The sequence below is a fragment of the Sus scrofa genome, chromosome 9, assembly GCF_000003025.6.
Source record: "Sus scrofa isolate TJ Tabasco breed Duroc chromosome 9, Sscrofa11.1, whole genome shotgun sequence".
In the NCBI taxonomy this organism is placed as follows: domain Eukaryota; kingdom Metazoa; phylum Chordata; class Mammalia; order Artiodactyla; family Suidae; genus Sus; species Sus scrofa.
The window spans coordinates 105,464,358-105,489,967 of record NC_010451.4 but is presented as its reverse complement, the minus strand read 5'-3'; the positions used below and the strand labels follow the sequence as shown (position 1 = coordinate 105,489,967).

Here is a 25,610-nt window from a genome sequence, read left to right as displayed (position 1 = left end):
GCTCCTTCCTCTGCGCATGTGCTCTCATGTGCCTTTCACTCATCCGTGTTTCTGCCTTTGCTCCCAGTTGATTCTGCTCCGGAACTCACCGTATTCATGCTCATGTTTATTCTCCACGGTTCTCCCATCACGTCCTCTTTTTTTGTCTAGCAACCGGAACTTATTATTTTTTTTTTCCTTTCTTTTTTTTTTTTTTTTTTTCTTTTTAGGGCCGCACATGTGGCACACGGAAGTTCCCAAGTTAGGGGTTGAATTGGAACTGCAGCTGCTGATCTACGCCACAGCCACAGCAACACCAGATCCAAGCCTCATCTGAGACCTACCCCACAGCTCGTGACAAGGCTGGATCCTTAACTCAGTGATCAGGGCCAAGGATCAAACCCATGTCCTTATGGATACTAGTTGAGTTCATTCCTGCTGAGCCACAATGGGAACTCCCTAATTTTTTTTGTCTTAATGAAACTTCTTTTTTTAAAATCAAAGTAATATAGGCACATAGTTTAAAAAACAAATAGTATAGAAAGAGCCTGAAAATCAGTAGCTGCTGTCATTCTGGAACTGTCTTTACCCTCTCCGTGTTAGGACACCTGTTTCCTGGATCCCCTGGATGCCGTCTCTGTTAGTTTGCTCCTTTATTTTGATGGACTATCTTCTCCACTAGTTTCCTGTGAAGGTGCATGGGAGGTCCATTTTTAGAGTCCTTATACACCTGAAAATGTGTTTCTTCAATGCTCACACTTAATTGATACTCTCTCTGAGTATGTACCTGGATTTTGAAAATCATTGCCCTGCAGAATTTTGAAGACAATTTTTCCATTGGCTTCTGGCATCGAAGGTTTTTATTAAGAAGTATAATATCATTTTGATTTCACTTTTAATCCCTAAAGCATGGGGCTCTGAAATTTCTCAGCGATCCCCTTTGATGTAGGTCTTTTTTCGTTCATTGTGCTGGGTACGCAGTGGATCCTTTCAATCTGGAGATGCCTGTTTCTGGGATATTTTCCTATGTTACATACTAAATAATTTTCTCCCCATGGTATCTTGATTTTCTTTCTTAACCTCCTATTCATTGCATGTTGGACCTTTTGTTCTGGTCTTTTCATTCTCTTATCTCTTTTCTCCTATGTCTCTCAATCTCTTGTTCCACTTTCTTACCAGATATTTCACTTTACCTTCAAAACTGTATATTAAATAATTTATCGCTGATGTATTAAATTTTAGGATCTGATTCTTTTTACCTAATGGTTTCTTAAAATATCCTATAAGATACTGTCTTTTATAGAGATGTTACCATTCTAACAGCTTTGAAGACGGCTTTCTTAGTTTTTCCTCTTTTCCTTTCTAATCTTCATCTCCCGCTAGGTTTGTTTTCAGGTATGTGTTCATGCATTTGATGTTTGGTTGGTCAGCTTTGCAGGAAAGTTTGTTGGCCCCCGACCATTCACATTTGAGGAAAAGCTCTAGCAGGCTGATGGAGGTCTATGTGCAGGACAGTCAGCCAAATGGTCATCACGTCACCAATCGGCCTTGTGTTAGAGGATTCCCAAAGGCAGGATGTGGAAGCCTTTTCTCTGGGGCCTATCGGTTCCCCAAGGGAAGAACCCTGCCTGCTGATGTGCCTGGCAGTGGGCATTCTGGGAGTGCCAGCTGAGGATCTGACCAGGGACAGCCCACAGTCCCCCAGTTTCTACCCCTGGGCACCCCCTTCTGGTCTCTGCCAAGCCCCATGTCTAGAATCTCTCTGGTTCGGTTTCACTTTTGGCAAGTTGATTGGAGGGGGAGAGGGCTGGTGGGGCAAGAGCAAGTCCTCCAGCTGTGTGAGGTAGCAGTGATGACTGTGGGTCCAGCTACCACATACTGAGACTTTCACCTCTCCCATTATGTTTAGTCCTCACATTACCCATGACCTTTGCAGCTCCAGGTGCCCTGCTTCTCGAGGTTCCGTGGAAGGTGAGCCCCTTTCCCAGCAGTTAACAGTCTCAGCCACAGTCTGTTCTTAAAATGTGTTAAAACCTTTTTGTTCACACTTGCATCTGTTGGGACACTTCAGGTGCAAGTAGCAGAAAAGCTTGCTTACTAAACACTCCAGTTACTTAGGAAATTTCTTACCACTGGTGACCAGAAGCCTAGAAGTGAAAGGGCAGCCATCCTCAATGGTCAGAGGTTACGCCTCTTCCCCGCCCTTCTTTTATTCCATCCTTTTTTGGTCTTTTGGCTTCATCTCCAAAATCTTGGAATGGCTGTAGTATTTCCAGGAAAAAAAAACATGATCCAGATGAAGACACAGCTTTTCCTTGTGTCTCTCCTATTTATTTATTTTTAAAAAATTTTTGGAGTATAATTGTTTTATAATGTTGTATTAGTTTCAGGTGTATAGAAAAGTGATTCAATTACACGTATATATACATTCATTCTTTTTCAGATTGTTTTCCCATATAGATTATTACAGAATATTGAGTAGTGTTCCCTGTGCTATACAGTGGGTCCTTGTTGATTAACTATTTTATGTTTAGTAGCATGTGTATGTTAACTCCAAACTCCTAATTTATCCCTCCCCCTCTCTTTCCCCTTTGGTGACCATAAGTATGTTTTTAAAATCTGTGAGTCTGCTTCTATTTTGTAAATAAGTTCATTTCCTTTTTTTTTTTTTTTTTTTGGTCTTTTTGTCTTTTTAGGGCTGTACCCGAAGCATATGGAAGTTCCCAGGCTAGGAGTCCAGTCAGAGCTATAGCTGCCAGCCTACACCACAGCCATAGAAACTTGGGGTCTGAGCCCATGTCTGTGATCCACACCACTGCTTACAGCAATGCCAGATCTTGAACCCACTGAGCGAGACCAGGGATTGAACCTGCAACTTCATGGATACTAGTCATGTTCATTACCACTGCACCACGAAGGGAGCTCCCACATCATTTTTATAAATAAGATTCTACATGTAAGTAATAGGATATTTGTCTTTCTCTTTCTGACTGACTTTACGTAGTATGATAATCTCTAGGTGGTGCTGCAAATGGCATTATTTCATTCTTTTTGTGGCTGAGTAATATTCCATTGTGCATATGAACCACATCTTGATCCACTCCTCTGTGGATGAACATTTAGGTTGCTTCCATGTCTTGGCTATTATAAACAGTGCTATAAAGAAAAGTGGGGTGCATATATCTTTTCAAATTATGGTTTCCTCCTGATATTTGCCCAGAAGTGGGACTTGCTAGATCATATGGTAGCTCTATTTTTAGTTTTTTAAGGAACCTCCATACTGTTCTCCATAGTATTTGAACCATTTCCATTCCTACCAACAGTGTAGACGTATCCTTTTCTCCACGTCTTCTCCAGCTTTTATTATTTGTAGACTTTTTTAATGATGGCCATCTGACTGATGTGAGGTGATACCTCATTGTACTTTAATTTGCATTTCTCTAATAATTAGAGACGTTGAGTAACTTTTCATGTGCTTTTTGGCCATCTGTATGTCTTCTTTGGAGAAATGTCTATTTAGATCTTCTGCCCATTTTTTGATTGGGTTGTTTGTTTCTTATTGATATTGAGCTGCATGAGTTATTTGTATATTTTGGAGATTAATCCCCTGTTGGTCATTTCACTTGCAAATATTTTCTCTCATTCCGCGAGTTGTCTTTTCGTTTTGTTTACAGTTTCCTCTGCTGTGCTTGTATCTCTTTATAATAGAAAGTGAGAAAAATCTGGAGTTCCCTTTGTGGCACAGTGGAAACAAATCTAACTAGTATCCATGAGGTTGTGGGTTCAGTCCCTGGCCTTGCTCAGTGGGTAGGGGATTCAGCATTGCCATGAGCTGTGGTATAAGTTGCAGAGGTAACTCGGATCCAGTGTTGCTGTGGCTATGGCATAGGCTAGCAGCTGTAGCTCCGATTTAACCCCCATCCTGGGAACTCTTCCATATGCCGTGGGCGTAGCCCTTAAAAAAAAAAAAAAAGAAAGAAGAAGTGAGAAAAATCTTTGCAGAAGTACCCACCCTCCAAAATACATTTTATTTTATTTCCCATGCTCTTTCCAAACCAGTCATTACAAGATGAATGAGAGTCCCGTTATCAGTTGAGGGGTTAAATGGAGGCTGGGAAGTCATCACCATAATATCACCATAGCTCTGTTGATCTCTTTGTTATTTGGGGCTAATGCCTTTTTTATTCCTTTACTATGATTTTAATAACATTTTGGGAGAGAGAGGAGAGCTGTGCTCATTCCATCTGCCCCATTTACAGTAAGTTCTTCAGCCACTTTCTTATACACACCTATACTACCAGCTCACATTCTTTCTTTTTCTTTTTTCTTTTTTTTTTTTTTTACTTTTTATTATGCAGTTTTCCCATGTAAAGAAAAGTAGAGAGACTAATACAATGAACACCTTCATACCTGGTTTTAACTGTTATACTGTTAATATTTTGCCATTGTTTTGACTTCATCTACAATTTTTGATGACATGTTTTGAAGTAAATTGCAGATATCTTGGCATTTCACCTCTAAAGATTTCCAAATGCATCTTTAGAAGGTCAAGATCTTTTCCTTTATAACCATGATACTGTTATCACACTTAACAAAATCTGGCTCACTTTTATCTCCTGCAATCTAGGGAGGTCCTGTCATGGTGGAGAAGGCTTCAAAAGGAGCCTACTAGAAAGTATGGACTCAACTTGTCCATCGCTAGACTCATTAGGTAAATTATGGTATGTCCATACTATGGAATACTGTACTGGGGAGTATTAAAAATTAGACTGGAGTTCCCATCATGGTGCAGTGCTTAACGAATCCCACTAGGAACGACGGGATTCGATCCCTGGCCTTGCTCAGTGGGTTAAGGATCTGGCGTTGCCATGAGCTGTGGTGTAGGTCGCAGACGCAGCTCGGATCCCGCGTTGCTGTGGCTCTGGTGTAGGCTGGCAGCTACAGCTCCAATTAGACCCATAGCCTGGGAACCTCCATATGATGCGGGAGCGGCCCGAGAAATGGCAAAAAGACCAAAAAAAAAAAAAAAAGACATATTTCTATAATGGAAAGATTTCTACATCACTAGGTTAAGAAAAAAAAAGCATAGTAGTATGTGCAGTATGATCTGGTTCTTGCTTAAAAATGCATGTGCCTGTGTATGCACACTAAAGAGGTCTGGAAGGATGTAAATCAGATCAGTAGTAGCACTTGAGACTTCCCTGTTGGCCTAGTGGGTAAGGACTTGGCATTGTCACTGCAGTGGCTCAGGTTCAAGCCCTGGCCCAGGAACTTGTGCATGCTGTAGGTACGGCCAAAAAAAAAGAGTCGTAGCGCTTGATCTTGGTGGCAGGATTATGAAGGCTGTTTCCTTTCTTTATATTTTATGGTGTTATCAAAATTGTTTCATTGTTTGAGTCTTCAGCTGTAAAGACAATAGGGCTGTTGCCCCTTCTCACCCAGCAGAGCAAGAAGTATACCTGGGGAGGTGTGTTCTCTGGACTGTAGACTTTTAACCGGTGGAATGATGGCCTCTTTGTTTCTTAAGGATGGGAAGTTTCTAGTCAGTAGTAAATTGTCGTAGCAACAGAGTTCTTGTAATGACACTGGAAAACTACCTGTGGCCTTATTTGTGGGGTCTTGTGAGGGCTTCTTTTTTTAATGGCATCATGCACATACATGAAATTTATCACTTTAATCATTTCCAAGGGTATGGTTCAGTGGCATTAAGTACATTCACATTGTGGTGTAACCGTCACCACCAGCACCTGGTAGTTACTGTTCTCCTCTCTGCCTCTATGAATTTGACTATTCTAGGTACCTCATATAAGTGGGATCATACAACATTTGTCCTTTGTGACTGGCTTATTTCACTTAGCATACCATCTTAAAGGTTTATCCTGATTGTAGCGTGCCTCGGAACTTCCTTCCTTTTTAAGACTTAACTAATATTCATTTGTATGAATACACCTCATTTTGTCCATTCATCTATTGATGGACATGTGGGTTGTTTCTGCCTTTGTGGCTTTGTTTTTACATGTCTACGCTTTGGAGATCTGATTTGAACTCAGGTATTTAACAGCTAAGAAAGAAATGACAGGCGTCCCGTCATGGCACAGTGAAAATGAATCCAGCTAGGAACCATGAGGCTTTGGGCTCCCTGGCCTCACTGAGTGGGTTAAGGATCTGGCGTTGCTATGAGCTGTGGTGTAGGTCGCAGATGTGCCTCAGATCTGGTGTTGCTTTGGCTGTGGTGTAGCTCCGATTAGACCCCTAGCCTGGAACCTCCATATGCCAAGGGTACAGCCCTAAAAAGCAAAAAAAAAAAAAAAAAAAAAGAAGAAGAAGAAGAAATGACAAAGAATCCAGGGTGAAAATGAGGGAGAAGAGAGACATATGAGCAGGGCTGCTTCATGTACTTGAAGATGCAACTTTCAAAGCAGAAAATCTTTTTTTTTAAGATCCTAATTTTTTTCTCTCCAAAACTTCTTTTTCTCCCTAATCAATCACCTGGTGAAAGTGGAGAAGCAGTAGAGAGTTCCCTGGTGGTTCAGTGGGTTAGGGATCTGACGTTGTCACTGCAGCGGCTTAGATCACTGCTGTGGCATGCATTTGACCCCTGGCTGGGGAACCTCCACATATCACAGGCATGGCCAAAAAAAAAAAAGAAAGTGGATAAGCAGTAAAAACAACTAACAATTAACTTTGACCATTCTCCTTACTCTAACTCTTCTACTGAAGTGGATATTTCTTTAGTTTTGTTTTTTACTGCTCAGGAAGTATCAGTACTACCTCTTAGCGTGACACTGCCTTTCTATCAGCTTAGCCATAATTGAAATGAGATATGTTGTCTTGTTAATACACATGGAATTCATTCATCCCCTCACTGAGAAACATAAGACCTCAACACCTACTGTTGAGTCAAGCATGCCAGCCCATGGGTCTAGCGGCTTGTCAAAAACTAAATGAAAGCCTTCATCCTCAGAAGATACAATTAAACTACTTACGACTTGATAGGAAGAAACAGGCTTGACTGTGGGGTAAGGAACTTGTATCCCCATTGCTGGGACAAAACATGTTTTCATGCTAGTGTGATAACAATTTCACAAAGCCAGAGTTTAGTAGCTAGGTTTGTAGGGAAGTCTTTTGTCATCACTGATATTTTATTGATTGACCTGAACTTGTTTACCTGGTTGATTTTCCCATCAGGGTCCACTTTCAAAGAGAAGCAACTACAGGACAAGTATAAATTATTTACACGCAAATGAATGAATCATAACTGAATTCATAGAAGACCCATTTTAAGGTTAACTAACTCTCTGTCGCATTGCTGTTTTTTCTATCCCGCATACATCGGTGGCGTTTTCTCGGGTACTCAAATCCAGGGAAGGCAGAGCCTCAGCTCCACCTGATCACAGTAGAGAGCTGGCCACTGCTAACCCTCTCAGCCCAAATTTTTCCCTTGTGCAAATGTGACATTGACCCGCCTTCCCTGATCTGTCAGGAAGGCTAACTGGTCTACCTTCCAAGCCCTGTCAAACTGGGTAGGTCTTGTTCCCACAGGAAAGTTTATTCTGTTCTCTCTCTCCTGCCCGTAGACCATCATCTGCAAATAGCATAAGCAGCAGCACATCTTCAAATCACAGTGGCTACACTCCGGAACCCTCTCTGCCCCTAGTTGGAGGTGACCTCGCCAGCCGACTGTCGAGTGATGAAGGGGAGATGGACGGAGCCGACGAAGCTGAGAAGTTATTAGACTGTCATTTCTCCACCCACCACCCCAGACCTCTCGCGGTAGGCCACCTTCCATTTCTGTCCAGGCATTTTTTTTCCCTATGCTTTGTGGTATTTAGGTGATTGTATCCGACAGCATCCTTCATAAGAAGGCCTCCAGGACACTTCCCTGGTGGTTCTTGTTGTGGCTCAGCAGGTTAAGAACCTGACTAGTATCCATGAGGATGTGGGTTTGATCCCTGGCCTCACTCAGTGGGTTAAGGATCCAGTGTTGCCGCAAGCTGCAGCATAGGTCTCAGTGAAGCTCAGATCTGGGGCTGTGGCATAGGCTCCAGCCACAGCTCTGATTTGTTCCATGTACCACAGGTGTGGCCATAAAAAGAAAAAAGAAAGGGAAGGAACTTACCCCGAAGTTGAGTAATTGACTTAGAAATCCCATTGAAAATCACAAAGGAAGAGTTCCCACTCTGACACAACAGTATCAGTAGCATCTCTTCAGTGCCAGGATGTAGGTTTAATCCCTGGCCCAGCACAGTGGGTTAAAGGATCCAGTGTTGCCACTGCTGCACCTTAGGTTACAACTGTGGCTCATATCTGATCCCTAGCCTGGGAACTCCATGTGCCTAGGGACGGCCAAAATAAAATTAAAATAAATAAAGGAGTGCTGCTGCCATGAGTTAAAAATCTGACTGCAGTGTCTCAGGTCACTTTGGAAGTACAGGTTTAATCCCCAGCCCAGCACAATGAGTTAAGCATCTTGCATTTCTACAGCTACAGCATAGGTTGCAGCTGTGGCTCAGATTCAGTCTCTGGCCCAGCAATTTCCATATGCTCTGAGTGCAGCCATAAAATTTTTTTAAAAAAAGAAAATCCCGAAGGAAAGGTAAAGGCTCCTAGCTGATTATAGTCCTTTAAACACCTGAGTGTCTGTGGTCCACCTTGAAGCAACATTGGTGTTTATACGAGAGCACTGGGGAGCTGACCTTCCTGCCTTGCCCGTCTAAGAGCAGAGCCTCTGATCTCAAGAGTTAGTCTAGCTCACCTGCTTTGGAAACCGTCTGTCTGAGCAATGTGCCAGGTGCCAGCCCTGGCTGGTTTCCTCCCCTGTTGGTTCTGAGTTTTATTGTTATTAGTAGATGTGAGCGTATGGCACCAGAACTGAGTGTGTGTGGGTCTGCGTGTGTGTAGGAAAGGAGGAAGCATTTCATGTCAGCGTGATTGCTGATTAAAGAAAAGGTCACTTTCTTCCCAGTGCCTTGAAAGAGCCCACTTTAACAATTCAGAAGGTCACAAAACCAAGATGGGAAGTAAAAGAAGGCGTGAGCTCGAGGCCTGTTCATGTTCGCCTGACAAACACTTGAGAAGGGAATGCCTAGGGGTGCCCTTGTGGCACAGCTGGTTGAGGATCCGGCGTTGTCTCTGCAGCAGCTCTGGTCACTGCTATGGCATGGGTTCCATCCCTGGCCCAGGAACTTCCACGTGGAAGTTGGGTGCAGCCAATCGATCAATCAATCAATAAAAGCGATATATTATTTTTTAAAAAAAGAAGAAGGGAATGCCTAGTGCTCCCGTCATAGAGCCAAATTCAGAGAGACCAGGAACGAGGGACCCCATAGCCAGTTTGCTCTGGTCCCAGCATGAGCCTTGTAAGATGAGTTTTGTCCTTGGATCGCATGGAAATCAGCCCTGCATCATGATAGGGTCCTTCCTCCCTTCTATCAGTGTGATTTTGAAGGCAAAATTCACTTCCTATTTCTGGGGAGGATGGTGCCATGTACTTCACCAACAGCCTGAGACTTTGCTTCTGGGCCAGATAGAAATAGGGACAATCAGGAGTACCTTTGACTGCCAGCGATAGAAAACAACTCATCCCATATCTTCACTTGGGTCATTTACTTGTCTCATATAACAAGCAGCCTAGTGGCAAGTGGTTCCAGGCTTGGTTCAGCATCTCCACACTGTCCTGTTGCTGAGGGAGAGTCTCTGCAGCCCTCTTCCCCTTTCATGCACAGCTCCGACTCCAGTATCACATCCTCACCCAGTGGTTGGCCTTTACAAAGGGAGGACGGGACAAACAAAGGGGTCTTCTTCTAAGATGCAATCTTATATCATTTCTTAGGGAGGAAGATCTTCCTACATATATAGCCCCGCCCAGTAGACCTTCCCTTCCATCTAAACAGAAGTAGGTCATGTGCCCACCCCTATGCCCATCAGTGGCAGAGAAAGATGGGGTTGTAGTAACAGGATGAAGCCAGCCATGAATTCATTGCAAAGTTCTGGAAAGAGACCCACCTTTCCTGCTCACTGTTCCATGTCAGAAATCAGAAAGGACATGTGGTTCTGTGAACAAGGAAAAGGCAGGGAGAGCTGGGAGTGGGGTGGCAGTCGATGAGATTGACAACCACTGGGGTCTGCCCCAGTGGCCACCGCAATGAGAGTCTATAGCCCTGCCTGGGACATCATAGGCGACCAAGGACAGGAGCCTCTTGGGGCTCTGAGCCTTGCATCTATATTGAATTAGAGGCAGAGGCAGTGCAGACAGTAAGGGGTCTCGAGCTTCCAAGTCTGAAAGTGAGCCCAGGCTCTGCCAGAAGGCCAGACGCTGGAGCACATCAAGATCTTTGTCCAAATGACAAACTGCCAGGCTACAGTGGATTAGCTCAACTCTGGTCCTGGCAGATTTGTGTGCTTTAATGTTTGGCTGATTTGAATGGAAAGGCCATGGATTTGTTTCTTTGCTTTGTCCTTTTTCTCATGGCCAATTGATACACTAAATCATTTTTTTTAAACGAAGGTTTGTTTAAAGTGTTTGTAGCAAGGATATGAAGAAGGAAAAGATGCCTGACCTGGCCCCGCTTCCACATTTTGCTGGGCACCAGCCTCCACGTGGGAGAACTCCCTTTCTATGGTTTCTTACTTGGCCAGGAAGCACTTAATGTGAAAGTGCAGAAAAGAGTTTTTCATCGGGAGTACCAGATTTGATGGGCGGCAAGATTTTAATGCATACTCCCCCCCAGAACCTAAGCAGAAACAAAACAAAGGGAAGGTCTTGCATTTCCTCCTCAGAACTGTTCCAAAGGCTGGTTCCAGGAAGGGTTTGTGGAATGAATGCCAACCCAGCACTGTGTCTGGGATGGAGGCCAGGGAGCTGCTGGGAGAGGCCTGGAGGAGGGGAGAAGCTGCATTTGAGTTATAGTGTCATTTTAGACTCGCCTAAGCTCTGACCAGCCAAATGTCACCTTCTCAGAGGCCACTTCTTGCATTTCTGTCTGCTGGCCTTCTGGTTGTCTTAACAACATTATCAACTGACGTTTATTAAACGTCTAAGTGCTCATATTTCAGCTCTATGCTTTAAGTGTGATAGTTTGCACTAAACACTTTGTGCAACCTTATCTCTGTAATCCATCCAGCCTAAATCTCTACTATCCTCACATTGAGGAAGAAGAAGAAGAGAATGGGGTCCCTGACCTGTATACATTTATAATCATCAAGACAGGCACAGAAACATTCCAAATTATGAAGTGATTCTCAGGTGAAATGTAGTGAGGTACGTCTAGGTGTTTCTGGGAGTTCAGAGTAGTAAGGTGACTCAGCCACTGGAAATGAGAGGGTTTTGCTTGTTTGTTTGTTTGTTTTTCATTTTCTGGTCCCACTTGGGGCATGCAGAAGTTCCCAGGCCAGGGATCAAACCCGTGCCTCAGCAATGACCCGGGACACAGCAGTGACAACAATGGATCCTTAACCCACTGAGCCACCAGGGAACTCCAGACCTGAGAGTCTTAATTAGGGCCCTGAGAGAGTGGAGAATTAGAATGGGCTGAGCAAAGAGGGCAGGGGATGGCTGGCCGAGGGAATGGTATGAGCGTGAGCTTGGAGGCAGTGGTGTGTCCCAGGGCAGAGCCTGCAAGTGCTGATGGGAGGGGATATGAGGTTAGCACCTGGAAAGGACGGAGTTTAGCCAAGTTGGCGGTGAAGTGGCTCTGTGGACCACAGATAGGAAAGTATGGCCCACTGGCAGGTGAACATTAGAACCAGCAGCTTCCTGATGAGAGGCAAGGAGCCACCAGCTTCTTTCAGAAGATGGTACATGTGACAAGCCCCTGGTGCCAAGATCTTGCCCTGACTGCTGGTTGCTGTTGGTTTGGCGTTTTTTTTTTTTCCCCAACCAACAAGGCTGGCTCAATCCCAAGTACAGAGAGGGTAGCCCTCAGTGCCACTGAAGACTGAATGTCACTATTGTTGAGTCATCCTGGGAGGTTCTATAAAAAAATCTAGGAGCTTGGAGTTCCCGTCATGGCTCAGTGGTTAACGAATCTGACTAGGAACCATGAGGTTACGGGTTCAATCCCTGGCCTTGCTCAGTGGGCTAAGGATCCGTCATTGCTGTGAGCTGTGGTGTAGGTCGCAAACGCAGCTCAGATCCCACGTTGCTGTGGCTCTGGCGTAGACCATGGGCTGCAGCTCCGATTAGACCCCTAACCTGGGCACCTCCATATGCCAAGGGAGCGGCCCTAGAAAAGGCAAAAAGACAAAAAAAAAAAAAAAAAAAAAAAAAACTAGGCGCTCAAACAGAAGCACCACAGAAATATTTTGGCTTTGGTACTATTTGCTTCTTTATTTTGAAGAAAATTGTACCCCTGTGTGTTTTTATGCAAATTTTATTTTTCTCCGTATGGCTGATATTAGCGTATTAACCTGTAATCAAAATTAAAATGTTTCTTTTTCCCTCACAGTTTTGCTCATTCGGGAGTCGCCTCATGGGACGAGGGTACTATGTGTTTGACAGAAGATGGGATCGTTTTCGATTCGCACTAAACTCCATGGTAGAAAAACACTTGAATTCACAGATGTGGAAGTAAGTGAGCGGTTTTTGTGCAATATGAGGTCTGAGATCTGAACCCCAACTTTCTAAATGAATGTCTCTGGCTGGCTTTCCATTGAACAAAATGATTCTGAAATTGGGGTTCGTGATTAATTCTTAAATGTCAGCCCCTCTTTGTGGCTCGCCCATAGTTTTACAGAGACGTGTAGGATATACTGTATGTTTTGTCTTCTCTGGAGGTCACTTTGGGGTTGCTAATATTCTCGATAAATGAAAAGGTATTAGATAAGACCTCGTTTATTTAACGGCATCCAAGGGCCTTGTTGCTATGCCTGAAAGCATCTAAGGATATTGAGAATATGCTTCTGTCTGTAATGTGAACGCTACGATGTCCATACGAAAAATTTCATAATGGTGACGGAACAATTTATGATGGCTTAATGTCCCGGGGGAAAAAATACATGCAGCGGCCAACAGGGCAGATCCTGGGCCATGTTGTGAAGTTGGTTAAGCTTGTCTTTGGCCCTTCCCACGTACTTCTGTCAATCCTAACCCCAGCTTACATCCCATTTCCCCTCGGCCCTTTTATCCTCCAACACCTCCTGATGTGTTAACGTTGTGGTGGATTTATAAAAAGGAAAAGGCTGTCTTGACTTTGGGAAAGGCTATTGTGCAGAATGACAGGCTAGACCCACTCCAACCACAGCACATAAGGATCCGCCATTCCAGCCACTTGATAACACCAGGCCGCCCCCCTGGCAGTCCCCAGCCCCCACTCCTGCCAAGGTCAGCTCCTACAATAACATATCCATAGCATTGTGGACCCCTCAGCTCTAGGCCTCGATGGTCCAGGAAAGCCAACACTCAGCCCCTCATGCTGCTCAGTGCAGTCCAGGAAAACATTGTCCCAAGACGGGAGGGTGGGGTAGGGTGGAAACAGTATTCAAAACCTGCCCTCTCCCAGGCAGTGATGGCACCTCAGGCTCTATTCACCACGATGCTCAAAGAACTTCCAGCACTTGTAGAAGTAAGTTCCCCTGAGCCTGCAGTAAGCCCTCGTGGTGGACTTAGGACGACCCGTTGACACGTCCTGTGAAGTCGGAAAGGGCCACAAGAGAAGCTTAGCATTTCTTCTCACTGAAGTGACTGCCCAGTGTGTCTAAACGGCACCCTGCCATCAACCCTGTGTCCTTTCTCAGAAGCCGCCAGCCGGCTGCCTGTGGGGTTACCGTGTTCCCAGTCACTTGGTGACTTAGCCTTCTGTGCGCGTGCCCCCAACGTGGCCGCCAGCCCTGGTGACCCCGCAGCGCTTTGCTCTCCTGTGTTGTGGAATTGTAACCCCTGGACACGTGGAAGGAATGTGTTGATCTGTATTTCGCTGCCTGGTGTCCTGTCGGCTCAAGCTCCATATTCCTTTCCTCCTCAGGCACAGAAACCCGAGCCCCAGGGCATCAGGTCCCTCCCCCCTTTTCAGGACTTGCCTAACCAATCTGCTGTCACTGAGCAACATTGGGGCTGCCTGGGTGTCAACTCTGGAGAGCGTAGCACCCCGCTGCCCTCTCAACCTCGCTGCCCAAACCCCAGGCCCCGACGGGCCCGAACCTGGAGGGATGGCAGCCGATGGGGGCGTGGAAGACATTAGGAAGAAAAGGAACGGCCAAGACTCTTTTTTCTTTAACAAGCATTTAACTCTGCATCAGGAGACGCCAGCACAGTATTCTCTTTCAGCCAGGTCAGCATCTGGATGTCCATGCCAGCTGGCAGGGGAGGATGGGCACTGTCAGTAATTTATTCGCATCTGTGGGCTTTTGTGTGGGACTTCCCTAGGCCGGCGTGCAAAGCTTAAACTGGGACACAGCCCTCCACGCTGAAATCCACTGCCATTTGGCACCTAGAAAAACACAGTAACTGTCTAGCACGGGGGAAGGGGTTCTCAGAGACAGTGAGCTGCCATATACCCCTCACCCTGCTTCTCCCTTGCCCCTTCTCCCCTCACTTACGATGAGCAGGGAGAGAAAGGAAAGCAGTCCACAGCATGCAGACAAACAGCACCCCTCCCAGTGCTGAGTGTCAGCCAGGACACACCGAGGACTTCAGCTCTACTGGTCAGCGTAAGCCGAAGCCTGAATTTATACCATTAAATGGGAAATTAACAAATCGGGACAGAGTAGACCTTAAGTTCGTCCATTAGGGTCCTCTCTAAATGAGCCATCTGGTATTTGTAAATAACTTTCCATTACAAGTAACTGCCAAACCTCTGCCCACATGGATTTCTATCCGTGCTTCAGCCAATGGGAAACTTGAGTCAAGGAAAGATTGAGCGGGATGCCTGTAGAAGCACAGGAGGCATCCGCCAGCAGAGACGGCGCGGTGTGCTGACACCCCACGCTCTGAGAAATGGGCCCTGGTGCTGTTAGGAAGGGGTTGTGTGCTGTGCCAGACAGTTCCAAGGGCATGTTTAGACCTCTCCGGTCTGATTCATGGGAGTCCTTGCCCGGCATGCATAGTTATGTTGCTGCTGAGAGTTCACCTGCTCATCCATCCACCACCCCACCCATCCATCCATCCATCCATCCAGTCAGTCAGTCATTCATTCATTGCAACAAGTACTAATGGAGCCCTTGTTTAGCGTTGACAGGATCTTTTACCTTCTTCAGGCTTGAGAGGAAATAGATTTTCAAACACTATCACGGCCACACTGGGTTTGGCAACATTTTTCTCCTATATTTGAGCTCTTCAGTCGGATGTTTTCAAGGACGCTGCGCTTTTGTATATTCAAGGATTCCTCTCGATTCTGCCCTAGAGATGGAAGCCATAGGCGACACCAAATCACAGACAGAAAACTGAACCCTCAGAGAGAGCAGCGCCAAGGAGGTGTTTCTTCCTCAGTGGCGCCTCTTTCCAGGGCTCCCGGCCTCGTCCTGATATGCAGCAGCGAGGGGGCCTCCACGGGGAGAAGGGAGGCCCCATCTCACACCTGCCCGCCTTCAAGTGCTGCTTTCCAGGGAGCAGAGCTAGTTTCTAATGTCGAGGGAGCCCCAGCTACACTGGAAATGATGTCCAGGGGACACGGGGAGCAGGAAGGAAAGTGAGAGACCAGAAGGAGCCAGTTTGAAGATACTCGCCTGACTCTTGAGGCCAGTATCCCTTCCCGAAAAGTCAGGGACACAGTGACACTGAGGCCCCCATGCTCCTCTCCATCCCCAGAGTAGCAGCAACATCAACCCAGGCCATGGTTTGAAAGTGGAAGCTGTTTCTTTCCAGCACCAGTGAGAAGAGTGAGTGTGCAGGGAGGCCCAGCAGGCCCGTCCACCTGCTGCTGGCCTGGGCCCCACAGACCTTAGGAGCCAGACGTGACTCCCAGGTCGCCCCCTGCTTTCAGGAAGACCCCCCCCCCCCGCCTCATGCGTACGTTCTCCTGTATTTATCTTCAGAACAGGCTAGACATTCCGGATCCCCTTCTCTGGATACATGAGGGTCCCCATTCTTCCACCCTCCCCCTTCCTAACACCAGGACAGGAAGACCTGTTGAAGGGCAGCCACACCCCAGTGAGAGCTCCTTAGTGAGAGCTGGGGCAGAGTGAAGCAAAGAGGGAAAAAACAGAGCCCGCAGCCATGAGCTGACGTGGAAATGCGTCTCCACAGGGTAAACCAGGGCTGCAGGTCTCAAACGCAGGAGGACACTGGGCCATGCGGAGAGGGGTGATTCCCAGGATGCTTCCAGCCAAGAGCAGGCTGGGGAGCAGGGTACAGGAGGGGCCAGGAGGCCCTGAGAGGTGGCGGGCAGAGGCTGCAGGGGTGCAGGGGGACCACCTGGCCCTCGCGTGTAGGCGGCAAAGCCCCATCCTCACACTTCTTCCTTCAAGCCAGGGCCTAGGTGTGAAATGATCACTTCTCATTAAAAACCACCCTCATCACTACCAAGGGGAAAAAAACGGAGGGGAATACTGTTGGGGAAATTTATATTCTAAATAACATTCGCCTTTTATTCATGAACCCAAACCAGTCATTATCCAGTAGCCAAGCATGGAGCAAAGGATCTGAAAACCTGAAAGTGATTAAAACTGGGTTGCTGGATGTTGCAATGGGGGGAACCATAGGGAAGGGCCATAATTCAGATTTTGCCATCCTTCAAGGCTTCATTTTCCATAGTCTGGTTCCGCTAGGGTTTTCTCTGTAGCCCTGATGCTCACGCTTAATCGAGCTTCTGGAGCAATGCCAAGCCTATTTCTCACTGTTTCTCTTTCACTCTTCTCTCATGTTTAGGAAGATCCCTCCTGCGGCAGATAGCCCCATGCCCTCGCCAGCAGCCCACATCACTACCCCCGTTCCAGCATCCGTTTTACAGCCTTTCAGCAACCCCAGTGCTGTGTATCTTCCTTCAGCTCCCATCAGCTCGAGACTCACCTCTTCTTACATAATGACATCAGCCATGCTCTCAAATGCAGCTTTTGTGACATCGCCGGACCCGAGCGCCCTCATGTCACACACCACAGCTTTCCCTCATGTGGCCGCAACCCTCAGCATCATGGACTCAACCTTCAAGGCCCCATCTGCCGTGTCCCCGATACCAGCCGTCATCCCTTCCCCATCCCACAAGCCATCCAAAACCAAAACCAGCAAATCCTCAAAAGTCAAAGACCTGTCCGCCCGTAGCGACGAGTCTCCAAGTAACAAAAAGAGGAAGCCGCAGTCTTCGACTTCCTCCTCCTCCTCCTCCTCCTCATTATCCCTGCAGACACCCCTCTCGTCCCCATTATCAGGGCCCCACAAAAAGAACTGTGTCTTGAATGCCAGTTCAGCTTTGAACTCCTATCAGGCGGCCCCTCCCTATAACAGTCTGTCTGTGCACAACTCAAACAATGGGGTGAGCCCACTCAGTGCCAAACTGGAGCCCTCAGGACGGACCTCGCTGCCCGGCGGCCCCGCGGACCTAGTGAGACACGTGGGCTCGGTGGGCGGCAGCAGTGACTCCTGTCCCCTCTCTGTGCCCTCCCTTGCAGGGGACCTCTCTCTGGCCTCACACAATGCCGTGTCTTCTCTGCCCCTCTCTTTTGACAAATCAGAAGGAAAAAAGCGTAAGAACTCGAGCTCTAGTAGCAAAGCCTGTAAAATCACTAAAATGCCTGGAATGAATAGCGTTCACAGAAAGAACCCGCCCAGCCTTCTCGCACCGGTGCCCGATCCCATTAACAGCACCTCCTCTCGGCAGGTAAGGGACTCATCCTTCCAGGAGCCTCCTGGCACCGGGGGGAGGGGGGCCAGGCAGTGCCCCCACCCCCCCACCCCCGCTTAGCCCAGACAGGTAACACAAGCCTGGGTCCCATCCTCATTCTCCCCGTGGGCAATTCCACCCTCTGCTCTGAGAGTAGTTTATTTAACCCACCACAAGCGAGGCACTGTTCTAAGTCCTATATAAGTGTCACAGCAACCCAGCACAGTTGGTGCAGGTGTAATCACCACTTTACAAATGTAGAAACCAAGGCAGAGAGATTCCAGGTCCCCCACCCCACTCTCTTGCACATCTGGAGTTCTGAGGACCATCTTATTGAAGAGGTCTATTGCCAAGCATTTTTATCTGCTCATTGGCACCCCCTTAGGAAGAACCTGAGACCCAGGCAGATGATCTGATGACCCAGGTCCACTTTTCCTTCCTACAAAGAGGAGGGTGGGTGCAAGGGGGTCTGGGAGAATGTGATGTGGTCCAGGAACACATGTTTCTTTCCCTTGAGCTCTGTTTTCATCCTCGAGTCTTCCTCTCAGGCTGGGGAAGCTGCTTAGGAAACCTGTCCCATGCGGGTGCCCTCTGAATGAAGAGAAGAGGACGGGGGCAGGGAAGGACAAGCCAGGACAGCACGGACAGACTGTAGCTGCAGTCCCAGGTTAACAGTCACAGAATTCAGTGGGCCAGACCGGAACCAAGCCCAGCCCCATCTGGGGAGGAAGCCTTTGGGGAGATGACAGGCAGTTGTTAAAAAGATATTTTCATGTTTGCATCATCTTTGTGTGAGCCTTGTGAAAACCTCCTGAAGAGAACATTTTTGAGGGGGATTCACAAAGCACAGGTAAACACTCAAGAAACAGCAAGTTGGGATCTCAAGGGCCAGACAAACTGCAGCCCGAGGCCAAGGCTGAGCCATGGGTGGGGGCTACATAGGTCCTCTCATCAGGGCTGGGGCACTCACACACATCTTTAGTTCCAGGGATGCAGGGGAGGGCGGCCAGCACCCACAGGGACCCACCTGAGACTAAACTGCTGGTTGGTGCCACCTCTGGGTCCCAAGGTGGAAGGCAGAGCCAGGGCTTCTTAAACTTGAATACACTTGAATCATTGAGGGATAAAGAAAAGATTCTAAGGTAGCAGGTCTGGGGTGGAGTCTGAGAGTCTGCATTTCTAACAGCCTCCCAGGCAGTGCCTTTGAACTGGTGTGCAGGTCATACCCTGAGCAGCAAAGCTCTAGAGTCACTTTTTTTTTTTTTTTGGTCTTTTCTAGGGCCACACCCTCGGCATATGGAGGCTCCCAGGCTAGGGGTCGAATCAGAACTGTAGCTGCCAGCCTACGCCAGAGCCACAGCAACGCAGGATCCAAGCCACATCTGTGACTTTCACACAGCTCACGGCAATGCTGGATCCTTAACCCACTGAGCAAGGCCAAACGATCGAACCCACAACCTCATGGTTCCTAGTCAGATTCGTTAACCACTGAGCCACAATGGGAACTCCTGAGTCACCCCCATTTTTGATGACGTTCTAACAGCTTGTGGGAGGGACTCTGTTCCAAGCACTTGATGTATTCATTTAATCTTCACCTGTTATTATCCCCATTTTACAGTTGAGTAAAACTGAGGCACAGGAAGATTAAGCAATGTGCTCAAAGTCACACAGCGAGTAAATAATAGAGCTGGAATTTATACCCAGGCACGTTGGCTCTGGAGTTTGGGCTTTTAACCTCCATCTTCTGTATCGAGTGAATGTGGCACCGTTGATTCTTTGGTCTGAGGATCATATGAAATGTTTAGTAAACAAGATGAGTTAGTCAAAACCAGTGGCGAAAGGAGCAGACAAGCCTCCAGCAGAGAGTGCACATCGGGAAGGAAACCAGAAAGGCTGATGCACTGAACAACTGCCTTGGATCTAGTCAGTATTGGTTCTCCAGTGCAGGTGATACCCTGGTGCTTATCACCAGGCCATTAAGAAAAGGCTTGATCCAGGGTCACCACCGGTGATTTCCTGGTGTTAGGGAAAGACCTTTGGAATCTGTGTTGATTCTGCTGGGAGACTGGGAGAGGCACGGCTTGAGGTTGAGAAATTCAAGATAAACATGATACGGGGGCCAATTGGGGATCTATTTAATTGTATCTGGTAGGTGTAAGGCCAAAATATGCCATAGAGATATTAAGTGGAACAGAAAGGGGAGTTCCCTCGTGGCTCAGTGGTTAAGGAACCCGACTAGTATCCATGAGGAGGCATGTTCCATCCCTGGCCAGGTTAAGGAGCCAGCCTTGCTGTGGCTGTGGTGGAGGCCGGTGGCTGCAGCTCACAGCAACAGAAACCAAGACTGGGAATGTAAGGCAGGTGTCTATGCGAAGGCGAACTGACATACAGGATGAGCTCTTTTTAGGAGCTGCCTGAGCGCAAACAGGCTCCCCTGAGGACCCAGCCCACTGGGAGCTCAGGTCAATCACGAGAAAGGGGAGGAGCCCAATGGCCACACTCCCCTACCCTGTGACGGCGGTCCTAGGAGGACCAGAGCTCCGGCTCCCACCGAAAGGGGAAGTCCAGTGCCATCTTTTACTGTTTTCCTTAGAAACAGCAAGGAGTGTGCTGGGGAGACTGGGGAGATGGGCATTTAATTCCCAGCTGGTCCGAGGGAGTCTGGGCTTGAGGCGAGGTGGGTCTGGGACTGCAGTCCCAGGTGGAAATGCTGGTCCTCCTCCCTGAATCTTGCCGTCTGAGCATCTGGGAAGCACAAGTAGGAGTCACTGCTGTGGCTCAGATGCTGCCCAGGTAGGATCTGTGGCCCTGGGAACTAACGCACACAGCGGGCTCAGCAAAAAAAAGTAAAGTTCCCCTCCATTCTGCTTTCCTCCGGGGATGAGAGGGGCATTATCGAGGCCCCCTGAAGCATATTCATTTTCTCTGCCATTTAAGGTAGAAACACAAGTTCCACACAACGGGAGGAGAGCAAGGGCGGTACTGAGCACCTGCCTCCTCTCCGTGCGACGCCTGGCATCAGTGCGTCTCTCCCAAGCTGGCTCTTATGTTTGAGCAGGGCTTCACTGGTATCTTTCAGGTTGGGAAAAGCAGCAGCCTAGCTTTGTCGCAATCCAGTCCTTCAAGCATATCCAGCCCAGGACACAGCCGACAGGTAAGTTACTGGGGGCAAAAGTCCATAAAGTCATCAGCAGGTGGAAAGAATGTGGCCGTTGGGGTCAGACCCTGGCTTAAATCTCATCTCCAGTTAAGGTGCCCAAAGCCAGGCCTGCTAGTAATAAGCCGTGTGCCCATGGGCAAGTTACTTCCCTGTGCTTCAGGTTCCTCACCTAGAAAATGGGGCTCATAGCCCCGTCTCATGTGGCTTTTGTGAGGATTAAGTTCATTTATTGACATTGAAGCCTCTACAAAATTCCTAAGCTATAACACACGAGTATCGCCGTGATTATTAGCAGCTGTATGCTAAGCAGAGCACTTCTCTGAGTCTATTTTTTCACCTGTTAAATGGCAAAATGGGTACCTACCTCCTAAGGTTATTGTGCAAATGAATGATGCTGCTGTTGACTGAAGGGCCTTGCTCCCGGCACACATCTGTCAGTGCTTTCTCAAGGCCTCTGGGGAGCAGTAGCTACCATTCAGGATGTGGTCTCCTGGTGGGACTCTTCAGGGTAGATGTAGGAGTTTTTATAAACTTGAGGTGTGAAAACAGCTGATGTAGAAGTGCTTTTCTCCAGTGGAGTGTATGTATGCACATCTGGAGCAGGCCAGGGAGGGTGGGGAGTGGGGTTGTGTGTGTTCTACGTATAGAGCTATTACAGTGTGGTTTGTCTACACTTTGGCCTTTGGAGTTACCCCACAGATCTTGGGTAGAGTTTGGGTGAAGGGTACAGGGAACAGTTTTGCATCCCCAGATCGGGGAGTGTGTCACCACCATTTGGAGTCACTGTGGCCCCGTTTGCACCACAACACTTGCAGCCCATCTTCTGTGCTTCATGTGGGGGAGGGGCTCCAGCAGTTTGTGTACAACAGGCCTCCTGCACGGGTTGCTGGGTGTGCCCGGAGACTCCGCTTTGACCCTTAGCAGGCACCTGTGCAATGGCCCAGAGGTCCCAGCACACCTGCTGTGAACCCCCACCACCGGCAGCCAGCCTAACCTCACAGAATGATAATAGCAACACCTGCCATTTGTTGAGCCCTTTTTCTGCAGGTGCTGTGCTCTGCCTCACATACATTCCATATGCTTGCACCTTTTAACAACCTGATTGGGTTGGGAACAAAATGGTTAGTCTCATTTTATAGATGAAGATAGAGGAACTTGAACCAAAACCTCCATGTCCAAAGCCTGCCTGCCTGACCCAGCACTATACTTCTTCCTTAGGTAATTCTCCATGCTGTCTGTGGGTTGGATAGGAAAAGATGAACAAATAGTGGGAAAAACCAAGACAGCTCAGTTATTCCGGTCCTCTGTCCTGGAAAGGAGCCCCGTGAATCCCCGGGGTTTGTCCCTGCATTTTCCTCCACAGCTAGGATCTTTGTGGCCACCTTCCATTTACAGAGTCCATCCATCACCTTGTTTGCTCACCAAGGCTACCTTTTGCCAAATGCAGGAGGTAGGATGGCATCCTTTTTTATTATAGATGAGGAAACTGAGGCTCCCTTCTTATATTCTCTTGGATAATCCCACATGTATGTTTTTGAAACAAGCTTTTCTTTTCTTTCCTAGAAGACCACAAACAGAACGGGCAGGATAAGGACTCTTCCATAACAAGACTATGAAGCCACTTCCAAACCAATGCCTGGCCACCGGACCCCACCCTAGGAGGCATAGGCTGGAGGAGGGAGGGAAGTGGGCAGTGGGGAGAGTCTGTTTCCTGCGTCCTGCCTGTGGCTCTAGCCTTTTTTCTTCTTTTTTTTAATTGACCAATTTTTAATTTTGAGGAAAAAGGCAAAAGAACGTGATTTTGAGATTTACAGAAAAAAAATACCAGTGTTTTGTTTCCGTTCTTTCATTTGCCACGTGTATACCTTCTTCCAAGTTTGGGGTCACTCCTAGCTTCTGATGCTGCTGCTGCATCCTTTCGCTCCAACCATAGGAGCAGACATTGCAGAATGTCCATTCCTGGTTACATCATCTGAAACTCTTGAACTTGAGCACATGCAGTGCTCCCTTCCTTGTCCTTTCCCACCTATCTCTTCCATCCCCTCCTACCTGTTACTCTCTAGGTCCCCACTGGCCATTCGAGGAGCAAGCTCTCCCAAGCTTCCCTTTAGATAGTGTGCTGGGGGAGGGGCTTTGCCGGGGGAGCAGCCTGTGATTGGGGAGCAGAGAGCTGGAGGTGGGCTGAGTGCCCTCACCAGGTTTCTAGGCTGCCTAGCACAGCAGGAGGAGCCCGATGCTGTAAGCAAATTTGAAAATAGTGGTCATTTAATGATGGGGCTTCCTCAGTACCACTGCCCAGTTGTGTAGCTCGGAGAGGATGTGCGGGGTCAGGGACAGGGACGGGAACCAGCCTGGGAGGTGACAGGAAGATAGCCTCAAAAGATGGTAGGGACTGAGTGACTGGGTTAATCTGATGTGTAAGGCATCCAGGCTGCAAAATCCCTTCCGAGGCACCGTGTACGAGGGCGCTTAGCCGAGCGAGCCACAGGGAAGGAATTCCAGGGAAGAGGGTACGAGACCCCAAGAAGTCACTCAGGAGGAGGCAGGGTGCCCCCTGGGCTAAGCAAGAGGAGAAAAGGCAAGGCCAGAAGGAAGGGCCTGGGGAAAAGTCGCTGTAAAAGGTTAACTGCCAAAGCCCCAGTGGGAATAAACACTGGCCTCCCCCCCATCCCCCATCCCCACCCCCACCCTCACCCCCCACCCCCGACCTCCACCTCCACCTCCGTGCTCTGGGCCACAGGGCCCTGTGGACTCAGCACATCCCTAGATCCGCTCATGCTAGGTTGTGAGAGGCTCCCACCCCGATCCAGCCACCCCAGGAAGGTAAGACCACTGCTTCTGGAGAAGAGCCATGTGCAAGATTCCGAAGGGAGCAGCTGGAGGCTTGCAGCTATAAAACTGTTCACACTGGAGTTTTGAAAGAAACAACAATACCATAAGCTCTAATTGGGAATCCTAATCAGGAAAGGAATTCATGACGTCTCATAGGTTTTTCTGTGCTACGAATCATGTCACTTAGTGTAAAGGTAGAGATACTAGGAGGTTTTACTTCAGCCCTAAGTCAGAAATGAATGCCAGTTTCGCAGCTGGATGTAAACCCTCATCCCCACCCTGAAGTTTTCCTCTTCTTTCCCATTCCCCCCAAACCCAAAGATCAGACTACTATTCAATTTTACCATATGATCGGATTTTTTGAAGATGGGAGGCAAACGGAGTGATTTGCATCAATGGAATTGCACTGACAGTGTTTCTTAATAGGATTACTAAAATTTTTAATATAAAATGAAGATTTTTTTTTAAAAATCAGGAGTTGATATTAGGTACTAGGACATTAGTTCAGATGATTTCATTTTTATTTCTACAGTGTTAAAAGTGCACTTATATGCTGGTTTATTTCCATCTTGGGAAAAAGAGACTACAAATTGAAGGGAAGATTATTACTTTTTCTTTAAAAAAAAAAGGTTAAGGCAGATTTTAAGACTTATAAATGTTTAAGAAATTATAAACAAGGTTAGACCCTTTGAAAAAAAAGTTTAGAAAATATTCTTAAAGTAAATTTTTATAGTGTTAATTTTGTAATAATTTATGTTTTACTATATTACAGAGCTAACTGACCAGAATAGTTTCAGAAACAATATGAAACTTAGGAAAGTTGAAGCAATGTTTATATTTTTAAAATGTTCTTTGAATTATGTTTTTATTGTACATTTCTTCAGACTGAAAAGTATGTACATATCTTTGTTATTTTTGCACAATTTTCGTCTTGTTCGGTTTTAGAAGTCTTTTTTTTTATAATTTATTTTGCATTGTCATACTTGCAGGAGTAAAAACAAACAAACAAACAAAATCTCAGCAACAAAATAACCCTCTGATTTATAAACTCTTACACTCAAAGAGGGAAAACAAAGGTTGAGAGATTAAGTGGCTGCTTCTGAGAAATGCTGTCTCGACAGGGACTAAAGGAGCAATTCAATGGATCTTAAACATTTCAGCTCTCTACATCTTGAGTTGCAAGCTGGATTAAAGAGGCTCCCCACTGAATGCTGCTTACTTGGTGAAAGACTGGCTCTGACCAAGGTGAGGACATTTCTGGAAAACTGAGCAAAAAGGGAAAGCCCACGGTGTTTCTTCCTTCACAGTCAACTACAGGTTTACTTTATAATGATGTCATCCAAAACTCACAGCTTGAAAAATGGAATGCAAATAAAAGGTTTTCTTTTGGTTTGTTTGAATGGAGTTCAACTGGACCAGCCTATAAAGCATTATTATTAGGGGGGTATCCTTCGGGTACTTCTGTTCTGCACCCCCAACTCAGCCCTCTCTCCCAGCCCCTTGACTGCACACACCCTCATCTGCCTGAAGATCTCATGACTTGTCGCCAGCCATAGAGGCTCGAAAGCTCTGGTTGTTAAGCGTAACGCAATGCATAGACCTGTCAGCCATAAAAAAAAAAAAAAAAAAAAAAGCGACTTGGATAACTTGTATGCCTTCTTTTGTATCAATGTACCAATTGTAAATAATGCTGATCAACCTTTGTAGAGAATAGTTTATACGGCATATTCTATTATTGCTGATTCTCAGTGAACCCTTGTTTTAAAAAAGGAAAAAAAAGAAATTTTCTATTTACACCTTCTATTTTGTTATGCTGTCGGCCCATGGCACTTTAACAAAACTCTGTGGGTTTTACGTAGCTGGTCAGTCATGGGGTATATTCAATAACT

The 25,610-nt window shown here is 47.0% G+C and overlaps 1 protein-coding gene across 17 annotated transcripts in view; it reads left to right on the top strand.

Moving 5' to 3' along the window:
• Positions 1–25,354, top strand: part of ATXN7L1 (ataxin 7 like 1) — a 461,024-nt gene extending 435,670 nt beyond the window's left edge. For 11 of the 17 annotated variants that reach the window (XM_021063505.1, XM_021063504.1, XM_005667723.3 and 8 more), the window contains 6 exons: positions 7,557–7,752; positions 12,426–12,547; positions 13,941–14,246; positions 16,781–17,726; positions 20,809–20,883; positions 22,453–25,329. In XM_021063505.1, the coding sequence (XP_020919164.1) occupies positions 7,557–7,752; positions 12,426–12,547; positions 13,941–14,246; positions 16,781–17,726; positions 20,809–20,883; positions 22,453–22,494 (1,687 nt within the window). In that variant the 3' untranslated portion in view covers positions 22,495–25,329. Of the gene's footprint in view, positions 1–7,556; positions 7,753–12,425; positions 12,548–13,940; positions 14,247–16,780; positions 17,727–20,808; positions 20,884–22,452 lie in introns of all 17 variants that reach the window. The other 6 variants (XM_021063511.1, XM_021063512.1, XM_005667724.3 and 3 more) reach the window with 5 other exon arrangements.